General features: G+C 39.6%; 3 protein-coding genes across 4 annotated transcripts in view; 2 read left to right on the forward strand and 1 right to left on the reverse strand.

The window, feature by feature from the left end:
- LOC134675370 (coatomer subunit alpha) overlaps positions 1 to 4,838 on the forward strand; it is a 35,708-nt gene extending 30,870 nt beyond the window's left edge. The window contains exons 17-21 of the mRNA XM_063533582.1: positions 22 to 154; positions 623 to 798; positions 1,501 to 1,716; positions 3,104 to 3,309; positions 4,523 to 4,838. Coding sequence (XP_063389652.1) covers positions 22 to 154; positions 623 to 798; positions 1,501 to 1,716; positions 3,104 to 3,309; positions 4,523 to 4,780 — 989 coding nt within the window. The 3' untranslated portion in view covers positions 4,781 to 4,838. The remainder of the gene's footprint in view (positions 1 to 21; positions 155 to 622; positions 799 to 1,500; positions 1,717 to 3,103; positions 3,310 to 4,522) is intronic.
- Positions 4,839 to 4,932: 94 nt separating this feature from the next.
- LOC134675177 (facilitated trehalose transporter Tret1-like) lies at positions 4,933 to 21,909 on the reverse strand. 2 transcript variants are annotated; one of them, XM_063533373.1, is made up of 12 exons: positions 21,732 to 21,909; positions 18,633 to 18,785; positions 17,848 to 18,050; positions 17,291 to 17,477; positions 14,940 to 15,104; positions 13,948 to 14,017; positions 13,725 to 13,791; positions 13,125 to 13,217; positions 8,891 to 9,002; positions 8,671 to 8,785; positions 6,189 to 6,338; positions 4,933 to 5,492 (listed from the first exon to the last, which is right to left on the reverse strand). In XM_063533373.1, exons 1-12 carry the CDS (start codon positions 21,793 to 21,795, stop codon positions 5,453 to 5,455), a joined length of 1,419 nt encoding a protein of 472 aa, XP_063389443.1. In that variant the 5' UTR covers positions 21,796 to 21,909; the 3' UTR covers positions 4,933 to 5,452. The 2 variants fall into 2 exon arrangements, with proteins under 2 accessions (XP_063389443.1, XP_063389442.1); XM_063533372.1 differs by lacking the exon at positions 13,725 to 13,791 and having other exon boundaries at positions 4,940 to 5,492; positions 13,881 to 14,017; positions 21,732 to 21,903.
- LOC134675190 (chaoptin-like) lies at positions 10,302 to 12,580 on the forward strand. The gene is made up of 2 exons (XM_063533391.1): positions 10,302 to 10,454; positions 10,884 to 12,580. The coding sequence occupies exons 1-2, from the start codon at positions 10,433 to 10,435 to the stop codon at positions 12,080 to 12,082; spliced, it is 1,221 nt and encodes a 406-aa protein (XP_063389461.1). The 5' UTR covers positions 10,302 to 10,432; the 3' UTR covers positions 12,083 to 12,580.
- Positions 21,910 to 23,264: the final 1,355 nt, after the last annotated feature.

A 23,264-nucleotide genomic window follows, 5' to 3' on the forward strand; every position in this document is an offset into this window, starting at 1 on the left:
TAATGTTTTTTGTTTGTGTAGCGGATATCGACGGAGGCGACGACACGCCAGCGTACTTCGTGGCCCCGACCCGTGGCTCGAGCGTGGCCCTGTCCGCTAAACTCAAGACCGCACACGACCACGTCGCTACTGGCCAGTTCGAGATCGCTTTCAGGTAATATTAGTCTCACTGACGTTCGTATTTGTCATGCTACTTCAGTCAACCTCAGTACTTTTTGTACCGAGGCTGACTGAAATAGCAAGACACTTTCGTGAAAATACGATGGGAATTAATTATGCACTACATATGTACCTGTCATAGACTGATTTTATCTAAGCAATTGAGGTGCTGGTGCCAGGCACAAACCATATCGGCACTAGCGACGAACACTTCCTTCTAAATTAAAAATTATACGGGCTTAAATTGATTGTTGCAAAATAAATGTTTTACTGTTAGTTTCTTTAAAATAAGAAGTGATATACATCGGGGGGGTCCTTGTCCATTACTGAAGCCATCACCTTAGTATATGTACATTTAAAAAAATCTTCTCAGTCCGGTTTCGTTTGAGTCCTTTTATTAAAGTGCGGGTGTTATTCGTAAAGTGCGCACACATTAATTAAATAAACCTATTTTTTTCCTCAGGCTTCTAAACGAGCAAGTAGGCGTAGTGAACTTCGAGCCGTACCTAGAAACGTTCCTAGCCATGTACAGCAGCGCGCGGCTAACATTCGGAGCGCTCCCGTCCACGCCGCCGCTCGTCGCCAACCTGCACAGAAACTGGCAGGAGGCTAGTGGCAAAGATTTACTGCCTATAGTCAGTAAGTACCTATAGTCCGTTTTTTTAGCATTAGAAATAAGGTAAACAATCTTGATGTGTCTTTTAATTGAAAAACATATTTTCAAAATAAGTTACGGCAAATATGTAACAATTATGAATGTAATACGATCATTTATATACTTCTGCTTTCATAAGTAATAGTTATTGATTTTTAAAAAGCGTTTTCATATAAAAGACATGTCAAGATCGCTTACCTTCTTTCAAAGTCTTTCTAATGCTAAAAAAAGAACTATATACACCATAAAGGTTAGTTAAATTGGTGCCGTGACCAGGATTAATTAATTTACTTTTGTTGTAGTGACTGTCTTTTTCCTAATTTAATAATTTCGATTGGGTGAATACACTTTTTAGTGTTAATCGTTGCCATGGTTACATTCCATATGGACAATTCTTAAAATGATTTTACCATGGTTTTACCATACATACATTTTTGCGTAAACAAATTATAAGCGATGAGCTCATGAAGCTTATGGAGCCAGAACAACAACACAAAAAAGTTGATCCACCCAAATTGGCCACTCTTGACAATAAGACTTCTATTGGCTTGTTTCTTTCTGCCTTACTATGGAGTGAGCCAATTACTATATAGTGGCCAAAAACTATAGCAGTCACCCTACTTAGGTATAATAGGTAGGCCATTTATTATTTCGTTGAATTTTCACATTTCTCAATTCTTTTCCAGCTGCAAAACTCAACGACCTTGTCACCCAACTGCAACAATGTTACCAACTTACAACCGCCGGCAAGTTCACCGAGGCCACAGAGAAGTTACAGCGCGTTGTCCAACGCGTGCCGCTGTTACACGTCGAGGGGAAAGCGGAGCTGGCTGAGGCGCAACAACTACTGGCTATTTGTAGGGAATATCTGTTGGGGCTGCAGATGGAGACGGCTAGAAAAGGTGAGGTTTCATTTTTTGGTGGCCCATGAGGGGTAAAGTCTACGAGGGTTTCTTATGGACGTCGTTTGTGACCATCATCATCATACCAGCCCTTTATCGCCCACTGCTGAGCATAGGTCTCTCTTCTAGTACGCCACTTATCCCGGTCCTGAGCTGTGACCAACAGTTGCAAACTACCGAGGACTTTTGTATAGCGACGGTCGAGAAAGGAAATGTTACACAGATACTCTGTATAATGGCACGGTGTAAACTCAACGACCTGATGCTACCGGATGGATCAACTATTTCTTGTTGTTTTTCCGAGGGACAATATTAGCACAGTTTATTAGAAAAAATGTTGTACTACGTTCTACTTACATGTTTAGTCGATGTATATAATTGCCACATATTTTGTAGTATTATGGCGTATTCGCAAAATATTTTTCTGTTATTCTTGTTTCAATCGGTCAACCGCATTAAGTCAATTACGCCATGCTGATAAAATTGATAGAATGATTAATTAAGTTTTCACTTAACTTGATTTTATAATTTGGATACTAAAAAGTTTAATTTTGTACAGATTATATGTCATGTAAGTACTGAAAAAATATTTATGGATGGTTTTACCTGATACTTAAATAGGGGATATTACTGCAATGATCTGCCGCCAGAGTGCAGCACTACCGACTCAGTAAATTCATAGACTAACTTATACATACTGTGCCTTAAAATGTTTTTTGACAAGTTTTCACAGACAATAAAATATGACATTGATGCATCAAAGCGGTTTGTTAACAAGGGCCTACGGTAAACGCTAAATCGAAACTTAGTTATCTGCCTCTTTATCGCTCAAATATGCAAGAGTGATAGAGAGATTAGATAACGAAATTTCGATTTTCTTGTTTTGCTGTAGGCCATGTGATTGATGTGAAGTGTGATGTGTCAATATCGTTTGTTTACTGTATGTGCCACAAAGGTGCCACCTACGCAGAGCTTTGCATAATATTCCCTATTGTTAAACGAAATTAGCAATGTTTGTATTTGTTTAAGTTTTGTTTTTTTATTTTTCTTTCCTTATGTAATTAATTACCTACATTTTATGTCATATTTGGGCCTCATTTTATTTCGTATTAACCACATTTTATGGTATTCACAAACCTCGACAGTTTAATCCGTGGGATTCGAGTTTTAAAAATGCATCCTCGTGTTCTTTCTTTGGCAAATGCATACAATTTTTTTGTACATATCGTCGGATGACAATCAAAAGTCACTAAGTACCACCACAAGTTCATAGCCATAGTGAACTATATTAGTACTAAAAAAAGTCTATTATTATTAATTTTTTTTGTAATTAGTGACTTTTGCTTGTCACCTGACGATATTATCCTTATTCTAATTATTTTCACAGCAATGCCCAAAAACACACTCGAAGAGCAGAAGCGGACCTGTGAAATGGCAGCCTACTTCACGCACTGCAAGCTCCAGCCCGTTCACCAGATCCTGACCTTGAGAACTGCCCTGAATATGTTCTTCAAGCTTAAGAACTACAGGACCGCTGCGTCCTTCGCCAGGAGACTGCTGGAACTTGGACCTAGGCCCGAGGTTGCACAACAGGTAAACAATTGGATGAAAAAAAAAATATTAGCCTATATACGTCCCACTGTTGGGCACAGGCCTCATCTCAAGCATGAGAGGGTTTGGGCGATGGTCCTCACGCTGGCCCAATGCGGGTTGGGGACTTCACATACGGTATCGTCTTGGGTCGCCTTTGAATTTCTTCGCGGATGTATGTAGGTTTCATCACGATGTTTTCCTTCACCGAAAAGCTAGTGGTAAATATATCCAATGATATTCCGTACATAAGTTCCGAAAAACTCATTGGTTTGGTCAAAAAGCCAGGATTTGAACCCGCGACCTCTAGATTGAAAGTCGCCGCTAAGAGTCTTCATCTGATGAAAAGTGACGAGTAAAATAAATCATGCGGCTTATCCTACTCTGGGTTTTCGAAACTTAATTCTGGTTTGGACGCTTTGAAACAAAGCTTACTTTGGGTTTTCGAGAAGGATTTGTAGACTCAGACTCGTAAAAATGTCTTAATTGGATTGTATATATTTTGTTTTATAAGCCCTATTTTGACTTGCTACATGAGTTTTGCCACTTGAATGGCGCGTAGGCTCAAGTACACCCATACGCACCAATCTGCGAAGAAACACTGCGTACTGTATCGACTCTGTACCGACAACTTAGGAAGGGCTTTGAACTAAAAGCCTCTTAGCGCCACTTGCACCATCCCACTAACCCGGGGTTAACCGATTAAACCGTTAACGGAGCATTCCATGAAATTGTCTACCGTTGTCCCGTACAAACGCGAAGTTTCTGAAGATTTAAAGGTCTAAGAGTTTCCTTATCTATGACAAGTGGTCAAAAATATGCACATAAAAATAATCGCCTGCTTTAAATGCCGAGAAAAAAGTCGCAACACAGGAAATAAAATGCGTTTGTACGGGACAGCCCGTGGAATGCTCCTAACCCAGTTTCAAATTGTACTAATCGTACCATGGTAACTCCAGGTTTAACCATTTAACCCCAAGTTAGTGGGATGATGCGAGTAGTATTTAATGTCTTTAAATATTCTCAATGTCATCTCCATATATAGTTAGTCAAGCAGATCATGTCAGTAGAAAAAGCAAATTTGAAAAATATAGGCGCGAAGGTCTCATAGAAAATTTGAATTTCGCGTCTTTTTGTACTGAAAAGATTTGCTTGACCATCTATACAAGTAACTACAGGAAAATATCCTATTTCAAAAACCTCTCCTATTTTACAGGCAAGAAAAATCCTCCAAGCCTGCGAAAAGACGCCAACCGACGAACACCAACTACTATACGATGAGCATAACCCCTTCACTATCTGCGGCATAAGTTACAAGCCGATATACCGCGGCAAGCCGGAGGAAAAATGCTCGCTCTGCGCCGCTTCATACCTCCCCGAGCACAAAGGGAAACTCTGCCCCGTCTGCGGAGTCGCCGAAATTGGAAAAGATGTCCTTGGACTTAGGATCTGTCCCCTTCAGTTTACTAGATAATGTGTATTCCGTTTTGCATATGTATATTGTAAGGATATAGAATAAAAGTATTATTATATTAGAGTGTTTTTTATTAAAGTAATATAACAGTTTTGTGAAGTTTATTTTGACTTAACATCAACATAATTTTGCTTATACATACTACATAACATTAATCTTCCACGTCGATACTCGTCCAATAGTTGCTATTCGTAAAAATATTGTTAACCATTGGGTTTAGGGCTGATTTAGACGGCGCGCGAACTCGCATGCGATTTTAGTTACATTGCGGACTGTTGGTTACGTCCAATTCAACCGACCGGTCAAAACCCGCAATGTAATGAAACTCGCATGCGAGTTCTCGCATCGTCTAAATGAGCCCGGCTATGAAACACTAGTGCGTTTGTATGATTTTTCCTAACTTAGTGACTAACTTTACATATTGGAATTCCTAATCAACAGTTTGAACGCCAAGGACTTAAACTAGTTGTGAGTTGTACATGTATCACCAAAATGGCGGCCAGAATTCGATATCAATATACCCTATGAAAATAATCCTTATAATGGACCCGGCATGGCTCAGAGGTTTTAGTTTCTTAAGTTTTGTACATTTTGTAAAATGTATCCTTTGTGAGATAAATAAAACTTATAATTACCTAATTAAAAAAAAAAACCTTATAATTATATTTATTTCTAGACATTAACTGGTTTGGGCTCCTCTTCCTTGTTAGATCTGAAAATAGTAAGCACTGTCAAAACCTGCAATTTCGCTAGAAATAATCCCAACTGCAATTAAATCAAGGAAAGTCCTATAAGGTAAACGTACTGGTGCTCGACGCGGTCCCAGTACATGTCATCTTGAAACTTAAGTCATAGTCAATAGAGGTGACGGCAAAGTGACATCTGTTGGGCATGAGCATGTCGAGCACTAGGACATTTACATTTATACGCCTATTTGGCTCGCCGAATTCAACCGCCGATAATGACCGATATTACTGATAAAATGAGGTGCGGACGCAAGAATACCAATTTGTGAGGCCAGTATTTTCGTTCTGGGGCATGTTTTCAATTTAGAGGGCTCTAATATCACCATAAATCTAAAATTGGAGATTGACGCCAATTTCATTTCTGATCAAATCGACCGATTTGATCAGTCCCGTCTGGATACTGCTATATACAGGGTAATTTTTGGACCGTTAGCCATATTGTGCGAGGATTAGGTAGGCCATATTGAACAACTTTTTCTAGGGAAACTCCGAAATCACAAAAAAATTTTTGGCCTTTCCATGTATTTTGGTCGAGTGGATGTCGACGTTTTCTATGGGTCCAATTTTTTTTTAAATTTCGGGGTTGGCCCCATAGACAAAGTCATGTCCTAATCACCTCGCAGAATATGGCTAACGATCCAAAAATGACCCTGTAGACTTACTTGTTAAGCATCGCCTGTATCTCATCGAAGGTCTTGCCCTTGGTCTCAGGCAGAAAGGCCGCAGAGAATATGAACCCGAATCCGCAGCACACGGCCAGTATCCAGAACGCCGTGTAGATGCCGTATGACGCTTCTACTTCGCGGAAGAACCTGGTGAAATAAAAAAATACGACCAAGTACAGTCGCCATCAGATATATCGGAGCGGCCAAGGTGTTCACAATATCTGAACTCACTCTAACGCCTTGACAATAGAGGCGTGCTCAGATATTTGTGAGCACCTTGGCCGCTCCGATATATATGATGACGACTGTACTTATATAGTAACAAGTTTGTGTAGAAAAAATACGGCTCAATGTCATATTTAGCCGACGAGTTGATTAAATCGTACCATTAGCATATATAAAATCATATCAATGAAGCATTTTTTATAGAAATTGTTAACTTTAAGTTAATCGGCTTATTAATTGATTATTCAACTTTTAGTTTCAAGTGGAGGTCAAGCAAGCAGAAGTTATGAAGTAGGTAATAGGTAGTTAGGTTTAAGCCCCGTCCAGACGGGACCAATTATCGTCAATCTGATTAAATTGTCCGATCAAATTAGGCCGTGCGGACGCAAACGCCAATTAGGCACGCCGATTATGACCGATATTACAGATCAAATGGCGAGATGCGGACGCAAGAATACCAATTAGTGACGCTGGTATTTTCGTTTGGGGACATTTTTAACGCCAATTTCATTTTCGATCAAATCGGTCGATCGAGGCCTAAACCACGGCCTTCGAAAAGGAAGCAGGAGAGCCAAAGGCCTGGTTCACGACAGCGACAGTTAGTAATTGAACAATCCAAAAGACTCACAATAGTTATTTGTTTTACAAGGGGGCAAAGTTGTTGTTTAACCGCTCGTGCTCATATTGATACCCGAGCAAGCGAAAGATTCCAAAATTGAACCACGAGCGTAGCGAGTGGTTCGAAAAATGGAATCTTGAGCGTTGCGAGGGTATCAAAGCTCGAGGGTTAAACAAAATTTGCCCCCAAGTGAAACACAAAATTTTTCACCACACCAACCCGAAGCAAATATTAAATGTAAAATATCATACAAAATCAAACCAAATGAAATCCAAATGAATGTTATTAAATATTTATCATCCAAAATCATCATCTAAAAGTCAATTCTACCAGCAAACTTAAGAAAACAACTCAAAAATTGCATTTGATTACTTTGCCTCACATGTGAATAAAATGCAACTTTGCTATCAGTTTTTGAAGTGCAAAGTAAGCCTTTCCGAGCTGGTGTGGTGAAAAAACTTATATTATGTATGCAGTGTTAAGTGTGGTATAGTTAAAATTTTTTGAACTGATCTTGTTCACTTACCTGTACTAACAATGGCATTGTTCTATTACAATCCTATTATCTGGTGGATGGTAAACCACAAATTAGGATAATCACCTCGTAGTAAAAGCAGATTATAACCGCCTTGAAATGTTAGTATAGATTAACGACTCTATTTCTTTAAACAATAGACTACAAAATACACTAACTAAATAATGGCTAACCTAACTTTTTTGCATTTAACCACCATCGACACTCAAAAAGAATGCACTCAGTAGAAAAACAGCTATGAGATACCATACAATTTCATTATATTATCGGCTCTATAGTCTTATCATAAGGATAAAATTGCTTTGAAGGTAAGAATAACACTTCATACGTTTTGCATTTAGAGATAACAGATGTGCCGCCAGGGTCGTACTCGCATTGTTGCAATTGATATGCACGTGGTTTATCTGTTTATGTCGGAATGTTATTTAGTGGTATTTTTTTCTGACCTATACCTAAAAGTATACCTAATAAAAGAGCGAGCGAGACACCAATAAAAAATAATTACCTGGCCTGTTATCAAATTGTGTGTGTTAAGATTATAGGCATATTTTTGTATAAGAATCTGTTGATTTTGGACACATGCGATTATTTTTTTATATATACACTTATGTAACTTTTTTTGCCTCTAGTAGCATGTAAAACATTTCGCAGATTGAATATTGATATATATTTGTATAAGAACTTGTTGATTTTGATTAAATGTGATTATTTTTGTTAACTAATGTGTATAATAAATTATTATTAATAATTATACATTTTTATCTTTCTACATATTTTATTTAACACCAGAATACGTCCCTGTCGTGGCTAAGGTGCATGTGACTTTCCAAAAGATTGAATATGATATTATCTTTTTAGACCATTTTAACCCCATTCAACAAGAAATAAGGTTTAAAATTCAATATACATGCAATGTACTTCGAACTTATTTTGTAAGTAAATTGGTTGGCGCCTACGAGAACAAAAGCAGATAATAGGATTGTAATAGAACAATGCCATTGTTAGTACAGGTAAGTGAACAAGATCAGTTCGAAAAATTTTAACTATAAACGATTGGTGTTCCCTGATTTTGAGAATCGTTCACGAATATACTTGAATACCTGGTCCAAACAAATCCGGCGAGCCAGCACATGAAGGAAGCGATGCCGCTAGCGAGACACTTGGTCCGCACCGGGAACATCTCCGCTACCAGGATCCATGGCACTGGACCCACACCTGCAAGTCGACATTTATTAATATCACCTGGTTGCTACCGCTTCCAAACAGCAACACATTTGGTCAACGAGCCAGCATGATGGTCATAAAAAAATTACTATTTACCCAGTGTGAATAGAATCATGTAGAACACGAGACAAACGAGCGGAGCGGCGGCGAACGAGCTGACATCCACCTTGAAATGCAAGTCCAGTACTGCGTACACTCCGATCAGGAACTGGCGGGAAAGCATGATATATTTAGTGTAAGGCCCGAGTGGACGCTCGATTTGGGCGTGCAGCGGGGCGGGGAGTGCGGCGTGCATGTTAAACAAATGCAAACGTATAGGAGCGGCCTTAGTGCACGCTGCTCAAATAACTTGTGAGCCCGACGCCACGCTGCACGCCCCGCCGAACGCTCCGCTCCGAGCGTCCACTCAGGCCTTACATTATACAAAGAACGCTATATAAAGCGGTCTCCAAACTTTTTGATCCAAGGGCCGCGGCTAGGCCATCGGCCTCTCGTTTCCTTTCCTCGGGCCAAAAGTAAATGCTTGCAATGCGGACCAGTTCGGACACCCCTGCTATAAAGTGCTATAGTTTTTCAAAAATAGCAAAACAACTAGCTTCAAACTACAAAACCGCTGTAACAGAGTGTAAAATTAAGTTCAAACAAGAAAACCGTCGATCCGTGATGCGATGGGAAGTCTTATTTTTTTTTAACAGTACCTACGAAATAATAAAATAGTTGGATCAATTTCTAAAAGCTTGTGATTCGAATAACAACTATATGAGCCTGGACTATCATGAAGAGCAATATACTTGTAGCTCATGGTCTCTCTGTTTTAGCAGGAATTAATATAAGGGGTCATCCATTAATTACGTCACACAAATTTCTAGGTTTTTTCACCCCTCCCCCCCTCCTTGTCACACTTGGTCACATTTGGCAAACCCCTCCCCCCCTAGTGTGACGTCACATTTTTTCTACGAAATCGCCAAATCGAATTAAGTACCTAAGTATTATTAATATTTTATCAAAGTTTATTTATTTTTGACGATATAAATATTAGTAATTTTATAACCCAAAACGATCATCGTTTTAAAAACTTTTTATTTAAATGTACAGCGAATAAAATAATTTAATAAATAAATTTTCGGTTACTGATGAAGTTAAAGTGACGTCACAAAGTTTGTGCTCCCCCCTCCCCCATGTCACAATATGTCACATTTTCTTGACCCCCTCCCTCCCCCTAAACGTGTGATGTAATTAATGGATGACCCCTAATATGTAGAAACGCAATCGTATAACACTGGTTGTACGACTTATTACTTGTCTAGAAACCGGCTCGATAGGTCGTCTATGGCAGCGGTCGGCAACCTTTTAGCAGCCAAGGGCAGCTTTTAGCAACAGTAGTTAACGAAGTTGACGCGGGCCGCACTTTGTTAATATTTATGACTATCAAACATTGTCGTTTGTCAATATTACATACAAAATATCCAGGGAGGCTTGCGGGCCGCTTGTTGCCGACCGCTCGTCTATGGTATTAATAATAACCGTTGGAAAGAATCTATAATAAATAGGAACTAAGTTTTAACCAATGGCCGGTTTTCCTCATTTGATAAGTTATTTAGCCTTGTGAGCAATTTGTTTACAAATTAGTGCTTAATAATGCGTGGTAATTCGATGTTGGGTAAGTGATATTTACAATTATTTCTTATAACACTTGTTAATAATATTCTAGGAAGTAATTTTATTTATAATAGACAGTTTTACATTTTTAAAGCTTGGTTTGAGTGGAGGTACGGTAAATAATGTAGCTAGTTGGTATAGGTGTTTTGAATCGTGTTTGAAACAGTTTAGTTTAGTAATAATTTAGTAACAGTTTAGTAATAATTGAAGATACTTTTGCATCCCTTCCAATCTAATTGTTATGGCCTACCATAAAATATTTAAATACCTACTCGATGTAGCGGAGATCGGTGCTCAGAGGAAGAAAAAAAAAAGAAAGACAGTTGAATTTTCTAAGCTGAAATCACCGGCACATTTGGCTGGCCGTATTAATCTATGCTCGAGTCAAAACTTATGTTCCACGTTACTTATAACTTTCGTTACATTGCAGATATGGCTTCCAAAGCGTGGATCATCCTACTAACAACGATGGCGGTCAAAGCAGACCTCACATGCACTCACCCTGGCACCGACGTGGTCTGCTCCACTGACAACTCGGATTATATCCTCAAACGGGGCCTGGTCTCAGAAAACAGCAAAACTACTGGCATTACCCTTCGGAACTGTAGGATCACAGATATCGAAATGGAGTCCTTCCACCAATTACCCGCTTTGGAGTACCTCGATCTCAGCGTGAACAAGATATCCCGATTAGAACTTGGCGTTCTAGATGGATTCAAGAAGACAGTTTTCTTAAATCTCTCGCAAAAGCCCAATTTGGAAATACTTGATTTGAAAGGGAATAGACTGGAAAACCTTGAGCTTGGCATTTTTGATCCTTTACATAAGCTGAGACATCTAGATTTATCAAGCAACAAAATTAAAGGAAGGAGCTTAAATCCATACATTTTCGACCAATCACCGCAGATCAAATTCATGGATTTTTCAAGGAATGACATGAGTGGTACTCCAGGGAACATGCTAGCGGCTTTTGAAGCTATCGATTTTCTCAATTTAGATCGGTGCTCATTAACAGAAGTCCCTAATTTCGCTACCAGATCAAATTTACGAACGATGAAACATCTCATCCTGTCAACGAACGAGATAACCAAAATTGAAAATCCTAGAATCTTCACGCATTTAGAAAACTTGGAAAAGTTAAATCTAATTGCAAATTATATAACGGAAGTGCACGAAGACGTTTTCAAACCATTGAAGAAAGCACAACTGATATTTTTAGGGCATAACAAGATGAAAAACATTCCAGAGACCCTGTTCCAAAATATGCGTCATTTGAACAACATTGATTTAGCAAATAATGTTATAGAATATATTCCAGTTACCGCATTCCGTGGCACAAAATTGAAACGATTGAACTTATCTAATAATCGCTTCACATACTTACAAGACAATTTTAACTTAGAATTAAGAAACTCCGGAGTGAAATTATCACATTTATTCTTTCAGGACAACCCGTGGCAATGTGCGTGTCTGAACGATATTTTGGTGGAAGTTAAGAAGTACGGAATATCCTACAATAGTGATAAATATGATGGCCGACGCCCTGTTTGTGTCACGGACGAATTTACTTGTAAAAGGCAACCGAACTTTAATGAATTTTATAGTGAACTATATGATAACGTTATTTAAGAGCCAACAGGAGTGGTCATTTCTCCATACAAACGTACTTGACTGTTTCTTCCGTGGGTTTTGATGCTAGAGCAATGATTTTTTCAACACAGATTAATATTGACAATATCTGTGTCTGAACGTTTTGCTTTTTTTGATATTTTTGTTTTTTAAGGCGCTAGAGCCCTTTAAAAATGGCCAAAATGGCCTAATTGACTATGCCGCAATGAGAGGCGTAGTATTCAAAACTGATATCAATTAGCCAAAAAAGCAAAACGGCCCGACACAGATAATTTCATAATCATTTAGATTTCTAAATTTGCTTACGATTGGTTAAGTTTTGGAGGAGGAAACAGTCGAGTACGAAACCTCGATTTTTGAGATTTTTACGCGGGATTTTTCGCCTTGTCCTTATCGCACAAGTTTTAGGAGCCACTTCCATTAGCGAGACGGGTATATTTACCTAAAATATTTAAAACTCAGCTCCTGTTTCGTCTTAATAAATGGGCGTGTATATTATGACTTCGTTTTGGTTTTTTACTTTGTTCTTAAACATTATCAAGTTTTCATAAGAGTTATTTCATGTTTAGAGAATTGAGTTCCGCGCCATCTACCGTGATCGATATACATCGCGTTTCCACTAGTTCCATAATTCGTTCATAGATGGCGTTGATGATTAAAATCTATATTCCAATGTTTTCACAATGTTATATTTGGGAAGAAATCCTTAAATGCCTCATTTTAAATGGCTTTTAGTAGCTTCGTGAACTTATGATCAAAATTGCGGTGTCGCATCAGAACGGAAGCTTTTATGGTCTTGGATAAATTGGTTGCAATCTTATTGTCTATCTTGCGTTACTGTCTTGCTAATATATTCGTTAAAAAGAGATGGCCACGTGGCCAGACGATAAAAGCGCGACCATCTTAGGTCCGCTGGATAAGATTAAGAGGGTCTACCGCGAAAATATAAGAGGCAGATAACGAAATTATGATTTTCGATTTTTCTTCAGGATCGCCCAGGCCTATGCTCAGTAGTAGGAATACTAAGAAGTTATATACTTACTAAGAAAATGGTAAGTCCGAGCGAAGTGGTCCACATCAGGAACTTCCTTCCGAGCCTGTCCACCACCAGCGGAGTGACGCAGCTTGTTATGACCTGTGAAAATAATTAAATTGACATGGGATGACTCTGACACATGTAATGATGATGAGGTACCTTAGTACTTATTAAGTAAAATCTAGTAAAAACAGAAAAGTATGAGTACCTATGGTCCCGATTGCGGCCGACATCTTGGTCCCTATCTGGGCATTTCATGACGAGGACCCATCATTTATCTGCTAATGCTTGCAATCCGCCAACGCTGCCAACACCTGAACAACGTCCATTTGTATGAACTCGTTTCTTCAGAAGCTTGATTGATTATTCCCGTAATATCTAGGCATAAGTATATTAGTACAAGTTGCTTAGGTAAGGACGTAAATTTATTCCGTCAATGGTCCCACAAACCTGGACACAGCTCATGAGAATGGTCCCGTTGGCGGCCGACATCTTGATCCCCACTTTCTTCAGCAGCCAGATTAACTTACCAACCCTTATCTAGGTATATTTTAGTACGATTTCTCTAGATTAGACAGAAAATTCACCGTCAAAAGTCCCACAAACCTGGACACAGCCCTTGAGAATGGTCCCGTTGGCGGCCGACATCTTGGTCCCGACTTTCTTCAGCAGCCAGATAAAGTTATCAACTCTTATCTGGGTATATTTTAGTACGGTTTATCTAGATTAGACAGAAAATTCACCGTCAAAAGTGCCACAAACCTGGACACAGCCCATGAGAATGGTCCCGTTGGCGGCGGACATCTTGGTCCCGACTTTTTTCAGCAGTTCCTCCATGTAGAACAGCAACACGTCGATCCCGGACAGCTGCAGCAGCATGGCTAAGAACACGCAGATACCTGGAAATTATAAAATATATGCGAAACTGCAGCCAACATTTTTCAGTATCATCATCATCATCATCATTTCAGCCTATATACGTCCCACTGCTGAGCACAGGCCTCCTCTCATGCGCGAGAGGGCTTGGGGTATAGTCCCCACGCTAGCCCAATGCGGGTGGGGACTTCACATACACCTTTGAATTTCTTCGCTTTTTTCAGTATGACCAAAGAAAAATATTATTTGTCTATGGCATAAGGCATTGCACCACAGAAACTTTCTCGTGGGCCACCGTCGGTTATTTCGCCGGGGGAGGGTGTCTGGTTGCTGCTGTTAGGAACAGTTCCACTCTCAATAAATGCTGAACCCCTGGAGCCTGGCTCTCGCGGGCAGGTCAGTGAGCACTAATTATTCTTTTCATCTTACTATTTCTACTTTGCCCCTCAAAAATCCCAGCTAAAACGCATCTAAGGGTGCTATTCCATCTGTTAAATATCTTGGTGTAATGTTATTGCGTCTCACTCTCTCATTAAGCAAAATCTGACAGGGACCACCCTAAAATATGTCTTCAAAACAATATTCTCCGTTACTTGCGATACTTACTGCCGTATTCGAACTTCAAGATATTCACAAGAGACGACACGTACTAGATCCATTCTAGATACGTTATAGTTTAGATATCAACTAGTTCTCTTTTGCAGCGCAATTCGGGCAACCAATGTCACTTTTACGTTAGATAGAGTAAGATATCTACTAGATGTAAATTGGTTCTCTAAGTCATATCCTGTGGAAATCGTTCAAGAGTGTCTCCAGAATCGCGCAAATTTCAAATTTGCCAGGTTAGATCTTAAACATATCGTTATCTTATCTTGGTGATGTCTAAAAGATATCTAATAGATATCTATTTCAAAATCCGAATCGGGCCCTTAATGCAATACTAACCTAACGCCTTAACGTTGCCCCTGGTAGCCCATAAGTCCTTGATCCTTGGTTCTTCCTTGAACTCCCGAGCCACCATGGCCTTCAGTCCATCCAACTCGGCTTGTACTGCATCTTTTGATGTTCCTCGTAAGCTTTGGAGCACCTTTGAGGCTTCTTCTGTGTGGCCTGAAAGAAGGAGAATTATGACTACTATGCCGTAATACGCCGTAATTGGCGAGCTCAAAGCCACACGACTCCGCTGGCTTGGTCACCTGGAGAGGATGGGGGAGGATCGTGCTGTGAGAAGAGCGTATGTGGGGCACCCGGGCGGAAAACGTCCGCCTGGGCATCCCAGATACCGCTGGAGTGACGAAGCCCAAAAAGACCTGTCCGCCCTCGGAATACCCAACTCACAACTGGCGTGAAGTGGCGCAGAATAGGGCAGAATGGAGCTCTCTTGTGTCAGAGGCCAAGATCCTCTTTGGGTCCCTGAGCCAGTGATGTATGTATGTATGTATGTATGCCGTAATACGCAAGAGAACTGCCTCGTTGCTCTGCAAAGTGCAGGCCAGCTCCAACCGCATTCTACTGTAGCGGGCCGATACGACTCACCTATAATGCGGCATTTTGAGCGTGTTTTAACCGCTACTAGGTGATTATTATTGTTATTGCTGTCTGTGTGTGTTTGTCGATTTATGATTTTGTTCTACTAAGCTAACACTTAGTTTTTAATCTTAATTGTTACTAACCATTATGGGCCATTGTTGTCTATCTACTACAAATATTAAGGCCAGTTATACATGCAGAATTGGTTCATAAGGCTAGTTCTAAAGATACGCGATAAAGCTAATGCCGGCTCTAACCCTACACCTCTGACCCGAGAAGATTTTAATTCCCTCCTAAATTGTAGGAGGGTATCCCAATATGAGACCTGCAAGAAACTCCGCGTTTAGAGTTAGACCAAGAAAAGTCTGCAGCGATTTTGACAGCCCTCACAGTGCCAGTGTTATTTTAAACGTCAAACTTCTACGAAATTATGACGTATAAATAACACTTGCACTGCGTGGGCTATCAAAATCGCTGCAGACTTTTCTTGGTTTGACTCTAGATGAGAACGCAATAGTTCATGACCACGGTATTCTCCAAGGTCACAGCCTATGCGTCGGCACGCGCAGTAATCGTCAGTCATTCACAAATCAATTCATCGTCACGCTCCACCAGTTTACCTCAAATTAAGGCACGATTAACGAAATAGTTGACAGATTAAAATAGCTCTTATGGAGGTGGGATAAAGTAGATTTTAAGTGCTGTGATAAGATGTTTACATGATTCGATGAATGACTTGTAAATAGTGAATTGGCTCATGGCGGATTGGTTACAGTATATCATGAATTTGTTTAAATATACCTATTGCTTATTTTATTCAAATACTAAGAGATTTTGCATAATGATTCCGATTATTGAGACTTGCATTGCACTACGTTTTAATAAAGGAAAAAAAATACGCCGACGTGTATAAATAGTTATTAAAAGCAAGAATTGCATTTTTTCGAAATTATCCATGTAAGAAATCGATGTGGACAAAATCGACACATAAAATGTATTGCAGGGAAGGCCGTTATAGGGAAAAGCTCTCGTATTTATACGCGTATGTCGCTCAGACACACTTCAGGTGCGAAAACCGAAATTCGCAAATTGCGGGGATCTTTCTCTTTTACTCCAATTACCTGTCGTGATTGTTTCACCGGATGGTCTTATCGGAAGATCAGCGCTGGAAGTCGCCAGCAACATGCTGAGGTGAGACCATTTCGTGGCACTTTCTCTTTTTTATGTTTCTCTGTTCAGTATAAGTTTTTATTTTGTGTTTGTGCTTACGAATAAAATTATTTCTATTCTATTCTATTCTAAACTGTAATTAGAGTGACAGAGACAGATGCCCGCAATTTGCGAACTTCGATTTTCGCGGTTATAGCTCAGGAAGGAAGAGCTTCACTCCTTATGCTCTACCGACCTTCAGTACCTATGTGGGGTAGATATGTGTAGGTACAAACGCAAGAGTTAAAAGCGACGAGAGAGAAGAAGCCGAGGTTAACAAAGAAGAGGAAAAGTGATACAGAGAAAGACCGAGTGAGATAGAAAGAGTGGGAAAAGCTTAGTAATCGAATCTTACCTTTCCAGACCAGATAGAAAGGCGTCTCCGGAATGAACCAGGTGAAAGGCACGTAGAATAATGACAGGATTCCTCCAGCAGCGGTGAGGCCCCAGTAGGATGTGAAGAGGCCAATGGCGTACGCTTAGAGGAAGCCGACGTTGATAAAGAAGAGGAAAAGTGAGATAGAAAGAGTGGAAAAAGCTTAGCAATTGAATCTTACCTTTCCAGACCAGATAGAAGGGCGTCTCCGGAATGAACCAGGTGAAAGGCACGTAGAATAATGACAGGATCCCTCCAGCAGCGGTGAGGCCCCAGTAGGATGTGAAGGGACCAATGGCGTACGCTAAGAGGAAGCCGACGTTGATGAAGAGGAGGAAAAGCGCGCTCAGAGCACCACGGTTTGCGTCCTGTAAACAATAATATCACTCATCATTGGCCTTCGAGTCTATTACAGAATATACAAGCAGTGTCAGGTAGGGCGACAACGTTTCTCATGGCTGTGTATGGTGTATGGATGACTCACGTTAGACCGGGCTGTGTCCGGAGCTTCCGGCGCATCGTTTTCTATGGAAAGCATCACGTTACCTGTCATGTCATAGAAAAGTAAGCGCCGGAAGCTCAGCTCCGGCCCGGACACGGCCCAGTCTAACGCGAGTTATCCTTGCCAATGCGGGAGCGGCAAATACGACCACAGGCCTGGCAGGTATAGTGTGATCGAACAGAGTCGTGCTGATGACGCTTGGCTCGCTTTGCGAAACAAATACGTGACATACTTACCTCAGAAATCTCCCCAATATAGAGCGGTATAGTGGCGAACATCATCCCTGTAGCGCATCCCCACATCAGCCGCGCGACGTACAACGTTGGTAACGTGGTGGCCACACCAGCTAACAGCCAACCCAGGAGGAGCGGTAGATTAGTGGAGATGATGATCCACCGGCGGCCGACGTGCTTGGACAGGGGGACCGTGATGAGGGGACCTGGGGAAGAGTAAAGATGACTCACGTTAGACCGGGCCGTGTCCGGAAAGCATTACGTGATCGCCTGTCATGTCATAGAAAATTAAGCGCCGGAATTTCCAGCTCGGACACGGCCCGGTCTAACGTGAGTCATCCTTAAAGGAAATTACACTTGTATCGTATCCAGAAATAAAGTCGAATTCCGGCGTCAACCCCCACTTGAACTGGACTGAACTGGAGATCATGGATTCGAACGATTAAATTCCTTGAAAATCTTCGGTGAAAAAATAAATTGTGTAGAAACCGAACTAAGCACTATGTTTCCTTCCTCTTTGAGTTGAAAGGTCAGATAGCAGTTTTTTGAATTGGTTCTCATCTCGAGCTAGTTCTTGTATTGCTATAGAACTAAAAGCGAACATTGGGTACTTTTAACTAGAACATCGGGAAAGGAGCTGAAGAATGGTCAGACTATTCTTTGGGTCCAAGGAAACGGGTATGTGACGCGGGACCGTTAAGAGGATACTATTATCCTCTTTTTAACGGTCCCGATTTTTTGGAGATTTCTCAGACCACGTGTTCTATTTGTAGTAGATTAGGACTCACCGAAGAGGCCGCCTAGCACTAGGAGCGATCCGATCCAGGACTCTTCCTGGTGAGTAGGCGCTTCTACCAGGGGACTGTCGGGACCGCTCAGGAGAGGCATCACGGGGGACGTCCAGCCCATGGACATCCCCGTGCATAGGCTGCCGTAGCTTGCTGTTGGGAATTATATAAAGAATTAAATAAAAGTATCCTGGTCACACAGGCTGTCTATGGTCATAGAATATTATATGCATACAAAAAGCCAGGTGCCATAGACAATACTGCGTGGCAATAAAAATAATTTATTTAGATGAGTCTTAAATTGCTTGTCTAGTCCATTTAAGATTTAACGCATTGCTGTAGGTCTTATTTTATATATACTCTGTCAAGCCATTTCCGTCATTATTACGAACTCATTTCTACACATGTACCTAAACCAGAAAAGTATTACGATTTCACGTTTGTAAATCTTGTAATCAATGTTACAGCAATTATACTTACCATCCGAGAACTAACAAGCTATTGTATAATATACATAGGTAAATGTTGCTGTAAAGTGCAAATAAATTATTCAAGCATGACTTAATTAAGATATGTTAATAAAATTGTTGTACTAGATTTGTATCAGCTGTATAGTCACGAGATTAATACAACATGTAGGTAATTAATATCCACTATTGCAATATAAATAAATAAATATTGGGGACATCTTACACAAATTGACCTAGCCCCAAACTATGCATAGCTTGTACTATGGATACAAGGCGACGATATAAACATACTTATATAGATAAATACATACTTATATACATAGAAAACAACCATGGATCAGTAACAGATATCTGTGTTCATCACACAAATTCCCTTACCTACCGGGATTCGAGCCCAGGACCGTCGGCTTCGCAGGCACTAGGCTAGACCGGTTGTCCATATTGCAATATGTAGATTAAATAGTTCAATAACACGAAAACTCAAATTTAACTTGCTAGATTTTTACTAGGATACAGGCGGTTATTAACCCTCCCTTTAGCTCCTCCAAAGTAGGGTCTGCTGTAGCCTCATTGGTAGATTTACCCTTACTACTCTACTTTTTTGGCTAAGTGATCGAAAAAGAATCTTCGCCTCCGAAACGAGAGGAGAGCGTGCCACTGTGCCTACATGCAGTTTATTCTGCTTTGTGTATCAGGCTTTATAATTGTTAATATTTATAAACAAACCAGTTGCAGCCTATAATTCTCACCACTTACCAAACAAAGCGTGACCAATTCATATGAAACTTTGATCTCAATATGCCCAGCTAGACTTAAAATATCTCCGTGCCCCATCGCCCCCGCGGGTACCTATCTTAAAAAGGTATCGTCTTGGGTCGTTCCATTCGTTTTTCGTCAAGTTCTTAAATTAGTCCTATTCTACTTTCGTCACCCATTCTACATTCGTCACAATCGTCGGTGGCTTTCAATGTAGAATGAATGACGAAAGCAGAATAGGACTAATTTAAGAACTTGACGAAAACGGAATGGGACGACCCAAGACGATACCCTTAAAAAGTAGTCGAAAACACCTCGCGAGATTTGTGCACAAACCCTAAGCAATCCTTCACTGGTCTGTTTATGACTATGTCAGCTATTGGAATAGAAGCACTGCATTTAAAACAATGTCGGAAATGTAGAGGTAATTTACAAGATCGTGGCCCGATTTAATTGATGGTACCTACCTATGATGCTTATGAGTGTATTGATTCGCTGTTATAGCTTGCTTGTGGATTCATTTAAATTAACATAAGCTATGTTACACGGAAGTCTAGTAACTGGAGGTAGCTAGTGTATATGTATAAAGCCCCCTCCAGACTATGCGCGTGAATCGCGGGCCAAGCCGCGAACGAGAGTGTGGAGTCGATTTCGCTGTCTGGAAATTAATTCGAATGCAGAGTGGAAAAATATTGCGTTCGGGTTAATTCGGGATTGGTATGGCAGATTAAACAGTTTGAAAAAGATAAACATTTTATTTCTTAGGCATTTTATCTATCAAGGAGGGAGATAAATGTATTTGATGAGTTATTCTATCCGCTATATTCTACTTATGCACCGTACTATTTGACTTAAACATGAGTAGGAGTAGGTATTCGATTTATTTCCAATTAAGTGCATTTTCCCAATAGATGATAAATTACTTTTTAATTAACAAGGCATTCCCATACCTAAAATATTATAATGTTTCCTATTCATTTTGGGAAACTCCATAATAATAGTTCAATTTACAGCAAAAAGAACAGAAATTAAAAAGTGGCAACATTGTAGTGTCGTCCCGTTTTCTTATATATATTGGTTTGAAAGGGACGACACTACAGTGTTGGCACTTTTTAATTTCTACTCTTTTTTGCCAAGCTGTAAACAATAATGCATCTTATCTGACAAATAAAAATACTGAAGTCTATTATGCCGACCGGCCTTGATCTCTGCGTGGACAACATTGAACAAAAGCTCGGTAAAAAACATCTAGGTATGCAATGCAAGTAATCTTAATTAGAAGCCAACTTTTTATTTATTACACTTTTTTGGCTCTTATCGATATGTATGTAGGTAGTATCTACTTATCTAGTGTTAGGTAGAGGTAGATAATCTAAACTAAATTTGGGGTACATATATACTTATAACGAGATTTCCTCGGGACACAAGCATTCCTTATTTTTGAGGTTTTTTTAGTGTTATAGCAGAAATTGAGAAAAAATAGATACTACAACAGTGGCTGTGTGAGCTGTAGACCTCGCAATCCCCTATAACTCTGCAATTTACTCTTGGCTTTTCGGCGCGATTCGGGAAAAGATATGAAATAATAAAGATATGTGACGTTCCACGGCAAAAGGTACCTTATGGCGGGTGGCTCTTACGCTATTATTAACGCCGTTCCAATATTCAGCGGGGCCAATGGTACCTTTTTCCTTGGAACGTCACATATCTTTATTATTTCATATCTAATAAATCTCTAATTCATTTCCCGAATCGCGCCGTTTATCTTGCACGGAGCATCCCAGAGGTTGTGTGGGTACAAGAGGGCGGTGTACGATTATTTTCTAAATTTTCTAGTAATCTTAAATAATTTAAGTAATTATTTATTACTTACCTAACGATGCTGCTAAATATTGACGCCATTTTAATCTAAATTGCGCCTTGAACGTATCAAACATCACTCTCTATTTAATTCATAAAACCACAAATAAATTAATCACTTGTAAACTCAATTTGAAACACAATATTTATTAGTTTTCTAACAGACTTTTTTTAAAGTGTTTGTTAGTTTTCGAACGGATTTAAAAAAAATAGTTTCTAAACGTTTTTTTTTAATTGTTAATGTACTTAGACGCGTGCACTCTCTGCCATAGCTGTTAATTTGTGGTAGCATATTTGCTTTGTCTCTTGTCCTAGGACCGTTCCCTTCACATTTTTTTGTTTTGATTTGTTTGTTATAAAAACTTAATTGCTGTTTAAGCCTGTATTGCCTATAAGACATTTGAAGGTCGCGGAGACGACCAAGGAAATGTTTTGATGCTATCACATGAGTAAATAGTTATTTACGATACAAGTGCGGGAAAACCGAAAAATCGAAGGGGGTGTATTAAATAGACACGAGTTGCGAATTACCTATTCGCACGTGTATCGTACAACGTTTTACAGTACATATGACCCTTTAAACTTTTGACATACGCACGAAAACTGCTATTTTACGCACTAGTGCGGGAAAATAGGACCATATGTACTTTAAAATAATTTAATGTAGGTAATGTTTTTTTTTACAATTTTTTTGTCAGGGAATACGTACTGGAAGAAATACGTTGTAGACGAGTTTTCCCTGATAGTCCAAGTAAACATATTTCAGATGTCAGGTAAGGTATGGCACTCGTTTTGATAAAAACCAGTGCAGTGTATATTTTTAGTTTTTTTTTTCATAAAAAGCGGGGCCCGGATTCGTTTCGAATGCAGCCCGGAAAGCACTAAGATGAGAAAGGCTTACCATATAATTAAATTTAAGTGCGTATAATATTATGAATCCTTTTTAGTTTCAATTGCTTTCGTAATACAGAGTAGGGAAGTATAGAGTTAATCCTCTCTGATCTGATAAAATGACAAGGTAAGTTTTTCGTGGTCTCTAGCGATCCTGTTTTTACTCGTACAAGGATCTAAATAAATGCGGCCTAGATACGGACCCAACTGTAATAAAAGTACCTTAGCTATACCAAAACAAATCATTAAGATATCGTAATATCAAATCACTTATCTTCCTCTAAACGTGTCCAACGATTACGATAAATATCAGAATAATTACGATTGCCCTTGATATTGAATGCAGTTAGAATGTATTTTTGTCGCCAGTCAACTTTGGATCCTTCCGCTTTTTGCTTAGAGTTGTTTTTACCGTGTCTTCGTTCCAGTGGATAGGCTTGGTTAATTGTAATTTGTGGTTTTTACAAGTAAAGGATAATTGCGAAACGAAAGTGTTTAGATGAACTTTTTGTACGTGGTTTTATTTTAAACTTAATTGTTTAGAATTGGAGGCTAAAGGTCAAATGAATAATTGAAGTTAAAACTAGTAGTGTGGTCCATATGGTGGGTTCGATTAATGATAATTTTAAACTAACTTTTATTACAATTTTTCAAC

Source organism: Cydia fagiglandana, chromosome 21 (genome assembly GCF_963556715.1).
Source record: "Cydia fagiglandana chromosome 21, ilCydFagi1.1, whole genome shotgun sequence".
Lineage (NCBI taxonomy): Eukaryota > Metazoa > Arthropoda > Insecta > Lepidoptera > Tortricidae > Cydia > Cydia fagiglandana.

Bases quoted from the DNA above. Each gene is read 5' to 3' on its own strand.
- LOC134675177 (XM_063533373.1), bottom strand. From the start codon at position 21,795: ATGTTTGATACGTTCAAGGCGCAATTTAGATTAAAATGGCGTCAATAT. The intron at 15,105-17,290 runs GTAAGATTCAAT...TCCTTCTTTCAG, and splicing joins CTTCTATCTGGTCTGGAAAG to GCCACACAGAAGAAGCCTCA. The intron at 14,018-14,939 runs GTTAGTATTGCA...TATAATTTCCAG, and splicing joins GGGCAACGTTAAGGCGTTAG to GTATCTGCGTGTTCTTAGCC.
- LOC134675190 (XM_063533391.1), top strand. From the start codon at position 10,433: ATGCGTGGTAATTCGATGTTGG. The intron at 10,455-10,883 runs GTAAGTGATATT...GTTACATTGCAG, and splicing joins GCGTGGTAATTCGATGTTGG to ATATGGCTTCCAAAGCGTGG.